At 43.4% G+C, this 12,326-nt stretch overlaps 1 protein-coding gene across 1 annotated transcript; it reads left to right on the forward strand.

The window, feature by feature from the left end:
• Positions 1–1,469: 1,469 nt before the first annotated feature.
• Positions 1,470–12,076, forward strand: LOC311111414 (Wilms tumor protein homolog; the record flags this gene model as incomplete). Its single annotated transcript, XM_084154126.1, has 5 exons — positions 1,470–2,292; positions 6,840–6,962; positions 9,753–9,852; positions 11,905–12,030; positions 12,067–12,076. The coding sequence occupies exons 1-5, from the start codon at positions 1,863–1,865 to the stop codon at positions 12,074–12,076; spliced, it is 789 nt and encodes a 262-aa protein (XP_084010252.1). The 5' UTR covers positions 1,470–1,862.
• Positions 12,077–12,326: the final 250 nt, after the last annotated feature.

The raw sequence follows: 12,326 nt of genomic DNA on the forward strand, positions 1-12,326 counted from the left end.
CGGGAAATGTTTTTAGGCCTATCATAATTTTAACGTGGAACCATTTGTAATTACATAAAAAGTCTAATAATAGAATTATATTTTGGCTTTTATTTAGACGCTATATTTTGTAATAATTTGATCAACTTTTCGATGATAGTGGCATTTATCTACCGACACAAGTATTATTTGTAGATTTTTATGTTGACTGTGAGCTGATCTTTTTGTATTTTGTGCTTATTGGCAGCGAGTACGTCTCTTGAGGAATGTGGATGAAACACTCCCGCACGGATGAGCAGCTGGGCCCTCGCAAAGCTCTCATGCTCTCCCAAAGCTGTCATCATGTTTGACACGAAGCTTTTGCAAAAAAAAATGGTGCGTGCTGTGCTCCAACGGAACACTGGTAATATATCTTTATATATAAAAGAATGACAAAGTTGTGCAAAATAAGTGGACAATATAGCAGATCAAACAGAAGCTTTAATTGAATTGCTGTATTTGAGTTATTTGTAGCCAACAAAACAGAATTTAAACTACTTAACATATTTAAATAGCCTGCTAAAAAGGTTAATTGTGTAATTGTAAAATGTCCAATAAGCTCATATGTTGCGGACCTAGGGAGACTTTTCTGTGTGGGAAAAATATCATAATAAAAGGAAATGAAGGTAATCCATGTTTAGAACAATCCATGTTTAGAACAATCCATGTTTAGAACTTTTGATCAAAAGTGATGAAAAAGGCAAACACACAAGCAGCTTAGTGAGTGTGTGTTTGCCTCATAGACTTAGAAAGACATGGCATCATTGTATCTGTCCCATTATGATAGGCAGGGCCATTGAGGCCATCTCCATTTTGAAGTAGTCCATTTTCTTCTTCTACTACTTCTATGAGTTGGCAAACAAACTGAAAGGGTGCACACTGCCACCTGGAGCATGTTGTTTGAACAGGTACAAACATTTAAATTTTTTTGTCATTTAGCAGATGCTCTTACCCAGAGCGACATACAGGAGCAATTAGGGTCAAGTGCCTTGCTCAAGGGCACATCGGCATATTTTTCACCTAGTCAGCTCGGGGATTCGAACCAGTGACCTTTCGGTCACTGGCTCAACGCTCTTAACCGCTAGGCTACCTGCCACCCCCTCTCTAGTCAAAGTTGTGCCCCCTGCAGTTACGGAATGTTTGCTCACAAGTATAATTCATTGGCTGATCCCTCCTGGAGACCTTCCTTAACCCATAGCTAGTCCCACCCAGTTGACATCTTCAAAATGGTGAAAGTCCTCCATAGCGCTGCCCATGCTAAAATGGGCTTTTGGGCAATAGAGTCCTCTATCTATCTCTATGGTGTGTCTATAGTGGATAAAGTGAAGGAGTCATCCATTCTCCCTTTCGGTCCTGGCTCCTCCCCCTGGCCTGTGAGTAAGGCAGTAGAGCCGTCATCAGTGTAAGGAAAAGCAGACATCACACTCAGAGACAAGGCACTGTTACTACTAGACACACTCCCACGCAGCACACCATCCACAAGGTATCTCTGGCCTGTCCACTGAACTGACAACCTGAACACTCTACGACTCCTTTTGAACGATCGCTGAAAAAGACTGAAACAGAGAGGTTCCAAAAGGAAAAATATGTTTCGTTGGTGGACTGTTTGACTGTGCATTTGGTTTCAGGTTAAATCGCATCGAATTACATCGAAGAGAAGAGAAGTCGCCTCGTCAATTTTTTTCAAGCTTTTTCTTCACTGTTCCTTAGGAGGCTCTTACACCCAGTGTTGCTTGTTATATAGTTTTATTTTTGGACTATCCTCCCCTCTGCGCTTCAGGAGTCTGTTCCAGTCTGCTTCTCAGGTGGTTGTGTTTTTCAGGGTCCATCTCCTGCCACCCTCCATGATGCTGACTGAGCCGTATGGGATGATGGGGTCCATGGGTTCCGACGTGCGAGACCTGAGCTCCCTCTTACCCCCGGTGCCCTCCGTACCCTCCCTACCAGTGAGCAGCGGGGGTTGTGGCCTGCCCGTTGGGGGTGCCCCTCAGTGGGCACCTTACCTGGACCTCCACCCTGGCTCTCCCTACGGCTCCCTGCCCTCCCATCACTCCCTCATCAAGCAGGAGCCTGGCTGGGGCTCCACGGACCCTCTGGAGGACCCTCACTGTGGCCTGGGGGCCTTCACGTTGCACTTCTCTGGCCAGTTCACTGGGACAGGCCCCTGTCGGGTTGGGGCCTTCGGGGAGCCAGCTCCAAGCCAGTCCAGGGTGTTTCCTAATGGAGCCTACCTCCCAGGCTGTGTGGACAGCCCACCGACCCACAGGAACCAGGGTAAGGCTGCTCTCTGCTCCCCTCTCTCCTCCTCCATAGCCACCTTATTGACCCTCTCTGGGCTCACTCTATCCTCTCTAACCCCTCTTGAATTCGGCTCAAACTAAGCTGTCTACTCCTCACCGCTCAAGGCCAAAGATCTCTACATCTGCATTGCTTGCTGTTCTGGGTTTTAGGCTGGGTTTATTTATAAGCACTTTATGAGAATTGCTGATGTAAAAAGGGCTTTATAAATACATTTGATTGATTGATTGATTGTTAGGCCATCAGCGTTGCACCTACACTTTCTGATGTCAGTGATGGTATGTGTCTGTGTATTTCTCATGTGACCGTGCAGTACTTCCTGGGTCGTTGTGTGTGTGTGTTGGAGTGTGTCTATTTGTATTGGGTGTAATTGTCCAGTGTTGATGTTTGGGGCTTGTTCATAGTGTTGTGTCTGAACAGGATGTTTTGTTCTACACAGGGTCATTCTGCCCTATACAGGGAAGAGAGCTGTCAGCTTTCCCACCGCTGGCCCGACTCACAGAGCTAATGCAACAATATGGCCTGTATTCAACATGCTTAGTTTCACTTTTATTCTCAAAGAACGGGGTGCTTCAAAATAATGAAACATAATAATACAAAAAGCAGTATTTAAAAAAAGACCACATTTAAATACTGCTATACATGTATTGTTGATAGTAATATCCTAGTTAAAGGGGCAATTAGCGGTTGAAACAATAACAAAGTGTTTTCCCCACCCCTGTTTCGGTAAAAAGCTGAGGGATTGGGCTGGAGAAATGTAACCACTCTCAAATTCATAGACAGAGCTATGGATGCAAGAACTGCCCATCCATGGTATTAAAACTATAGTTTAACGATGTTTTGAGGCTATATACTGTAGTGTTTATTTACATGTACTTTGTTTACAAACATTGTAGCAAAACAAGCTTATATGTTGGGTTCTGGTGCGGTACGACAGTTGAACTAAGCTCATTAGGTATTAATAAGTTATATTATTTAAGAATCAATGGGTACATATCAGTAATTTAAAAAAACCAAAATGGATGTAGAAACTGCAGATTTCCCCTTTATTTTTCCCCCAGTTTTATTTTAGGTTGAAATAATCTTGAAATCTAAATCTAAATAATGCAAAAAACATTGCAAAACCTTTTATCAACTGTTTGTATAACTTACGAATTAATATTATTTTGGTGCTGTAATTATCAACAGTATTTTTTTAAACCGTCTTATTTTTTATTCAACTAATTTCAAACCATCAGCTATTTAAGTTAATTTGATCATTTCTCATCATACTGAATTTACATTTGTGTTTGTAAAAAATCATTATAATTTTTTTTAAATAATGTAAACGGGGACATTGTTACATCATATTAATCCATGACATAATGAACTGAATCTGTTTTTACCTAGCTATCACAAAATAATGTTGTCAACGACAGACACATATTCTACCTCATAGATGTGGTGGCTGGTACAAAAATATTATATCTATGATAATAAGCATGATAAAGTTGTTGGTCCACAAAATCTATTTATAATATAAAATGTTGTCTAGGCACGGAGCAACGTGTAGTGCCAGGACACAGCCCTTAGCCATGGTATTTTGGCCATATATCACAAACCCCTGAGGTGCCTTATTGCTATTATAAACTGGTTACCAATGTAATTAGAGCAGTAAAAATAAACGTTTTGTCATACCCATGGTATACGCTCTGATATACCACGTCTTTCAGCCAATCAGCATTCAGGGCTCGAACCACCCAGTTTATAATACAATTTCATGTTCACTTTTCCATAATTAAATGTTCAACTCCAATTCAAATTCATAATGTACCGAACCAGTAGCTGAGATGATGGAGTAAATACAATATTGATGTGCATTTGAAAGATAGGCCTACCATGCACACTAATCTCAAATTAGGATTCAGTCCATTATGTCAGGAATTAATATGATGCAACATTTTCCCAGTTTAGCTACATTATTAGTGTTTTCCCCTCATTCAAAACAACGTAATCATCTTTTTTTACAAACAAAAATGCTAATGCAGTATAATGACAAATGATCAAATACAAATATTTATATCATAATGTTAAACTGATTTAAATGAATTTGTTTGGAAGACAACATTTTCCCGTATAATTTGTCTAGTTGTACAGTTTCTTACTGTGTCTATTTACAGTCATGTTACTGTTTATTCGGTCCCACCTTAAACAAAGTACACATTATAAAGGCTTTATATACCATACATAAAGGCTTCATAAGCAGTACATAAAGGCTTCATAAGCACTACGTAAATGCTTCACAAATAATGTATAAGCGTATGTCATACTCTATAGAAGGTGTATAAAGGGTGACAAAACCATTGTAGGTTGAATTGCCAAATGTGACATAACGCACTATGCATGTTCATACACCATTTACAGAGTATGAGATAATTTTATAGATGATTTGTGAAGCGTTTATGTAGTGCTTATGAAGCCTTTATGTGTGCTATATAAAGCCTTTATAAGTTGTTTAAAGTCGGAGCGTTTATTCTTCAGAGGTGTGAGGATGTTGACTAGTAAAGGTAGCAGTATAGGAGCCATGCAGGGCGTGGGAAAAGGACATTACCTTGGACCGTCACTGTCTGTGCCATGGAAATTGATAACACACGTACGCACAGCACGCACTAATGCACGCAGCACTCATTCATGCACGCACACACACACACACACACACACACACACATGCACGCGCACATACACACGTGAAAACACACACGCCTGATTCTTAGGATTTCTGGAATGTTGTAGCATTTGATGTTATGTGTTCTGTGTGTGATAATGTTTGGGTGTTTCCCTCAAAAACACATCAAATTCAAACACATTTTTTTACAGACTAACACTTTGCCTTACTTTACTATCAAGACCTTGAGAGCACTTTTCCGCCCAATGGAGAAACATGGCCTGAGCCCAAATTGCAATGCTCCGCTCCAAAACAGGCTTTTCTAAATCATAATGACATATCGGGTCAAGATGTTTCTTCCAAGATTTACACAAAGCCTAAAAAAATATCTAGGGACTGTATTGCTCTCCAATTTCAGAATTTCCCATATTATTCATTATTTTCATTTAAAAACAAATGTTGAAATGACACAAGCGCTGACTAACGGGTTTCTTTATTAGTCCCAATAGTATTTTGGGTCTTGTTCCCCCAAGATCTGACCCCAGAAGATAAGAGGGGAATGTTTAACAGATATTTATCTGAATTTATATTTAATTTCTTTGTTTCCTGTGTGCTATTATTGAGACTTTATCAAATTTGACAACAGCAATAAACATTATTATTTGTCAACAAAGAAAGTCTATTTTCAGTATTGTTTCATACTTCCATTAGTCATATAGGGTTTAGCCTGTGTGATTGGTCATGTGAGTCTGATATAGCGTTTAGCCTGTGTTATTGTCTCTCGAGTGGCGCAGTGGTCTAAGGCTCTGCATCGCAGTGCTAGCTGTGCCACTAGAGATCCTGGTTTGAATCCAGGCTCTGTCGTAGCCGGCCGCGACCGGGAGACCCATGGGGCGGCGCACAATTGGCCCAGCGTCGTCCAGGGTAAGGGAGGGAATGGCCGGCAGGGATTTAGCTCAGTTGGTAGAGCATGGCATTTGCAACGCCAGGGTTGTGGGTTCGATTCCAGTATGAAAAAATAAAAAAAATAAACATGTATGCACTCACTAACTGTAAGTCGCTCTGGATAAGAGCGTCTACTAAAATGTAAATGTTATTGGTAATGTGAGTCTGATATAGCGTTTAGCCTGTGTTATTGGTCATGTGAGTCTGATATAGCGTTTAGCTTGTGTTATTGGTCATGTGAGTCTGATATAGCGTTTAGCCCATGTGAGTGATAATGTGAGTCTGATATAGCGTTTAGCTTGTGTTATTGGTAATGTGAGTCTCAGACCCACTGAACACTGAGAGTTTGTTTATTCTGTGGAAAGTAGTTTTTGATGAAGTGGTTTGAGGGTCAGTGCAGGACTTTAATGGCTCCAGTGATTTAGAGACGTGTAGATGAGTCAGTCTCCTCAGGAACTGTCCAACACTCCCCTTGACTCTTGTCCTGCTAATGTCATGTTTGGGTGAGAGTGTGTGTGTGGGTGTGTGTGGGTGTGTGTGGGTGTGTGTGTGTGTGTGCGTGTGTGTGTGTGCGAGTGTGTGTGTGAGTGTGTGTGTGTGCGTGTGTGTGTGAGTGTGTGTGTGCATGCGTTTGTGTGTATGAGCAAGTGCAGACACACATACCACTTTGTCCTTAGATTTACTGATCTTCATATTCTCTGGATGCCAACTTTCCTCTTCAGCTTTACTGAAACCGTGAATTAATACCTTCCAGTGAGGCAGAATTCAGTAGTGTGATAAACTTACTACTGTGATGTTGCCAGGGACTTAGAGCCGCTGCTATGGGGATTCAGATATCCGTCCGGCTCCTGGAGACTCACAGTTTCCTCCAAAATGCTGCCATAATGATGAAACTGAGAAACTATTGTCTTTATAATCTGTCTTTTCTCTGTAGGTTATGGGACAGTAGGTCTGGACGGGGCTCCCAGCTATGGTCACACTCCGTCTCACCACTCCCCTCAGTTCTCCAGCCATTCCTTCAAACACGAGGACACCCTGTCCCCTCCGACTACCATGGGTAACTATCACTGTCCTTAACACTTCCTGTCCACCTGTGTGTATGATAGCGTGTGTGTGTTTTAGTATTTGTGAACGTGCAGCAGGTGAAAGTTAACCTCACAAACAATGAGGACTCTGAGGTCTCTGCAGGGTTAGTAAGGAAGTCACCCAGAGGTTGCAGGGCTATAAATTACTATCATCCATTCTCTCTCCCTATCTCCCCTCAATCTCTCTCTCTGTTTTTAACACTACCTCTCGCAATGCTCTTATTCAAAGCTGCGTATGTTTTCTGTTCATTTTGGTCAAATGAATATACTGGCTCTGGAAATGATAACTTAAGGAAACAGCTTTATGAGAGACTTTTTTGGAATGTTGACCACCATCAGGGGACCAATCCACAACTGAACCAGAGAAGGAACTATGTAGATCCTTTAAAAGGAGATTGATTGTTTTACCACCTCTGGGAGGACTGGTGTTTTGATAATTGTTTAGAGCAGGGGTGTCAAACGTACGGCCCGCGGGCCGGATCAGGCCCGCAAACGGGTATAATCCGGCCCGCAAGATGATAAAAAAAGAAAGAAAAAAAAGAAGAAAAAAGGTAAAGTATAAAAATGCGCTGCAATTTTTCAATAAAATAAACTGCTGTTCCAATTGCGTCCACTGGATGGCGCAATAGCAATTGTGTTAAGCAAGCAAACTGTTTATACCGGGGCAGAGCAAGTAGGTCAAGCACGTGCAGCCAATGAGCTACTTTGTTTTGCCCGCGATATTTATTACGGCTTCTACTTTTAACATTATGTGCTTTGGCACCCTCATTGCCCCAATATGTCTCTGTCAAAAAAGAGAAAAGTGGACGCAGAGTGCAGAGTGTTCCAAGAAAAATGGTCATCCTATTTAATCACGGAATTGAATGGGAAAGCTGTATGTTTGGTGTGTTCAGAGCATGTTGCAGTGCTGAAAGAATATAACCTTCGTCGCCACTGTGTGAGTCTTCATGCCAACAAATATGACAACTTTCAAGGACAGCGAGATGAGAGAAGGTGAATGAACTGTTGGCGGGTCTGAAGAAACAGCAGTCTGTGTTTACTCACAGCCGAGACATCAGTGACGCTGCAGTGAAAGCTAGCTACCTCATTGCTAATGAAATCGCAGTGGCTTCAAAACCATTTAGTGAGGGTGAATTTGTAAAAACATGCATGATGAAGGCAGCGGAGATTGTGTGCCCTGAAAAGCGGCAGGCTTTTGCAAATATCAGCCTGACAAGAAACACAGTTGCAGACAGGATTTCCGATCTTTCAGTGGATTTGGACAGCCAGTTGAAGCAAAAAGTAAAGTCATTTATTGCGTTTTCGGTTGCAATTGATGAAAGCACGGACATTACAGATGTTGCACAACTGGCCATTTTTTCATCCGCGGAGTTGATGACACATTGACCGTCACCGAGGAGTTCGTGGAGTTGGTGCCGATGACAGATACAACGACAGCAGCTGATATTTTTACCGCACTCATCAGCACGCTGGACAGGGTCGGAGTGGACTGGTCCCGCGCTGTCAGCCTGGCTACAGATGGTGCGCCCTCAATGATCGGGAAAAAAGCAGGCGTTGTGACAAAGTTCAGAGAGAAAGTGCAATCTGCAAATGGAGGACGTGATTTTTTTTACTTTTCACTGTATTTTGCACCAGGAGGCTTTGTGTTGCAAGTCATTAAAGATGGATAACGTCATGAAGGTGGTCATCCAAACTGTTAATTTCATCCGATCCAGAAGCCTGAATCACCGTCAGTTTGACAGCCTTCTCAGAGAGAAAGACCACATCTATGGCCTGCCATACCACACTGAGGTAAGATGGTTAAGCCGAGGTGCTGTGCTGAGGCGTTTCTTTGATTTACGAGAAGAAATTGAACAGTTCATGGAAGAAAAGGGCAAACCAGTGTTAGAATTTCATTCCGCAGAATGGATGCCGGACCTTGCATTTATGGTGGATGTTACAGAGCACCTGAATAACTTGAACAAACAGCTGCAAGGGCGCAACAAAGTTGTCCATACAGCTGATGTGCTATTGTTTTTAATTGTTTTTATTTTATTTGTATATTTAACCTATTCTTGACTCTGTGGTTCTTGCACTTGTTTGGGGAACAGGATTTCATTATTTTTATCTACATTTCTGCCTGAGAAATGACACCCTGATATAGTTCTGTGATCTGTGATATACTTCTGTGAATCACTGAGGCATTGTGTGTTTGTGTGTTCTTTGTCCTCAGAACTTTCAAATAACTTGAGGTGTTTTATGATTAATAGTGATGTTGTGCTTGTACTATTTTGGACACACTGTCCTCAGGCTCCAGCTTTATGTTGTATGTTGATCATATTAAAACAAAGAAAACAATCTGAAGTTGTTGTTTTTAAGTTATATATACCATGATTTTTCCGGTCCGGCCCACTTGGGAATAGATTTTCCTCCATGTGGCCCCTGAGCTAAAATGAGTTTGACACCCCTGGTTTAGAGGAAATGTGTTTTTATGGGTGTTTGTGTGGGTGTGCGTATGTTTGCATGTACTGTATGTCTGTTTGTGTGTGTGTGTGTGTGTGTGTGTGTGTTTGTATGTCTGTGTGTTTGGGGGGTGAGAGAGAGCGTTTCTCTATAACTGCTGGGGATATGGCAGCACACATAGTCAGCTGGTAAAACTGTTGACAGACCAATCTGGTGTTATGTTGAGCATGTGGTTTCATAGCGCTGTAACTACTGTCCAACAGGTCTTTATGCTAATTCATTGGTTTGTTTGTCTGATTTCTTTACTGTATGCTATGCAGGTGACCAGCAGTACCTTGCCCCTCCCACTATGTTTGGTTGCCACCCCCCCCCAGAGAACTGTCCAACCAGCCAGGCTCTACTGCTGAGGAACTATAACAGGTACCTCCTCATCACCTTGGGTCTTTATAGCTTGAGATCCATATGCCTGACTCCCATATCATTACATTGGACTGTACATGTTTGTGCTACCTTTGCTGGGATGCTATGGTTCATTTTGTCTACATAGTTATTTTGGATCAGACTCAAGTGATGATCAGAGATAGATACTTGTATTTATTGTCCTGTATTTATATTTAAACCAGGAAGTCCCATAGAGATAAAAAATATATATATTTCCAATGGCCTTTGATGAGCTCCTCAAATGTCAGTCTGTCTTTGAGAGGGAGGAGGAAGCTAAGACCGACGGAAGGAAGTGAGATCACCAGGGTAGGAGGGAAGTGAGATCACCAGGGTAGGAAGGAGGTGTACGTGTGAGACTGTACACAGAGCTGAGCTATATCAGCTATATATATATACAGTTGTAAAATATAAGGAATGTGAGAGGAAAGACAACATGTGAAATGGGGGAGTGTAGGGGAGGAGAGGAGAGGGAGAGGGAGAAGAGGAGGGAGGTGGAGAGAGGTGAGGTGGTGAGGTGGTGGATGGAAGGAGAGGAGAGGGAGAGGAGGAGAGAGGAGGAGAGAGGAGGAGAGAGGAGGAGAGAGGTGAGGTGGTGAGGTGGTGGATGGAAGGAGAGGAGAGGGAGAGGAGGAGAGAGGAGGAGAGAGGAGGAGAGAGGTGAGGTGGTGAGGTGGTGGATGAAAGGAGAGGAGAGGGAGAGGAGAGGAGAGGAGGAGAGAGGAGGAGAGAGGTGAGGTGGTGGATGGAAGGCGAGGAGAGGGAGAGGAGGAGAGAGGAGGAGAGAGGTGAGGTGGTGGATGGATGGAATGCGAGGAGAGGGGGAGGAGGAGAGAGGAGGAGAGAGGAGGAGAGAGGTGAGGTGGTGGATGGAAGGCGAGGAGAGGGGAAGGAGGAGAGAAGAGGAGAGAGAGGAGGAGAGAGGTGAGGTGGTGAGGTGGTGGATGGAAGGTGAGGAGAGGGGGAGGAGGAGAGAGGAGGAGAGGGGGAGGAGGAGAGAGGAGGAGAGAGGTGAGGTGGTGGATGGAAGGCGAGGAGAGGGAGAGGAGATGGAGAGGAGAGAGGAGGAGAGAGGTGAGGTGGTGGATGAAAGGAGAGAAGAGGGGCTAGAGAACAGGAACAAGAGGCCGAGTTGAGAGGAAAGGAGAGGCTGCGAGGACTCACGTCAGTCCATTGGTTTTTCTGTAACATGGGGGGATTTCATTTAACCCAAAACATCTAGCAGGCAAACTGAGCCAGGATTCTTCAAACGCTGACCTCAGTTTGCTTTTGGAGAGGGGGAACAGAAGGAACCAAAACGACAGGAACAGGATCTGATAAGACAGGATGAGAAGATTCCCCCTCTCCCTTTATAGCCAGGACTTCCATCTCCCATCCCAGAGCTGGGAACCATCAGATCAAAACCCAACACACCCACACACACCCAATGATACTGTGAGGACAGAGTGATGTCATGCACTGGTCCACCATGTACTAGGCACGGGCACACTCACCCTTGCTGCCTGTGTGTGTGTGTCACGTCTGTGTGTGTGTGTGTGTGTGTGTGTGTATGAATGTGTGTGTGTGTGTGTATGAATGTGTGTGTGTGTGTATGACTGTGTGTGTGTGTGTTGTAGCCAGTGTAATCATCTGCCAATGTGACTAATGGCTTCACAGCCCAGTGTTTTTAATGAGCTCTTTGAGGAGTGGACTGGATGTGTTCATAAAGGAAATATGTGGGGTATCTTCATTTTCCTTATCCAAAAACAAGGGAATGAGGGAGGGAGGGAGGGAGGGAGGGCTTTCTGACCGCAAAAGCAAATTGTCCAGCCATTATGCACCCCCTCTGTCTCTTCTCTGTTCAACTGATTTCAGTCAATCAATCAAATTATATCAGTATAACTTTTGTTAATGTCTCGTGGACAGACTATGTAAACCAAATTATGCAAGATTTGAGTTCTGGGTTAACCAAGATTAAGCTTTTGTTAGCTTTAATGGTATGTACAGTAAATGATGTGGAGCTGTAATCTTTCTGTCTGTGTGTGTTTTCCTCAGTGATAACCTGTACCAAATGGCCTCTCAGCTGGAGTGTGTAGCATGGAACCCTGCAAACACACTGTCCACCATCAAAAGGTACCAAGCTGAATCAACTATGCATTCCTATTTGCATGGTCCATCAATGTGTGTTGTGTGTGTTGTGTGTATGTGTGTGTTTAGCTTCCTGTAGTATATTTCTTTAGCGTAGCCTTGACCATAGTCAGGGAGGTAATGGAGGAGGAGGAAGAGGAGGATGGGAGGAGGGATGTGGGAGGTGGTAGGAGGGAGGTGGAGGTGGAGGTGGAGGGAGGAGGGAGGAGGGAGGAGGGAGGAGGGTGTGGGAGGGTAGATTTGGTCTGTTGCTCAGGGGGAGAGAAGGAAGGGGATCAGAGTACTCTCTCTCTCTCTCTCTCTCTCTCACTCTCTCTCTCTCTCTCTCT

This window comes from Coregonus lavaretus (assembly GCF_964263955.1).
Source record: "Coregonus lavaretus genome assembly, chromosome: 37".
Classification (NCBI taxonomy): domain Eukaryota; kingdom Metazoa; phylum Chordata; class Actinopteri; order Salmoniformes; family Salmonidae; genus Coregonus; species Coregonus lavaretus.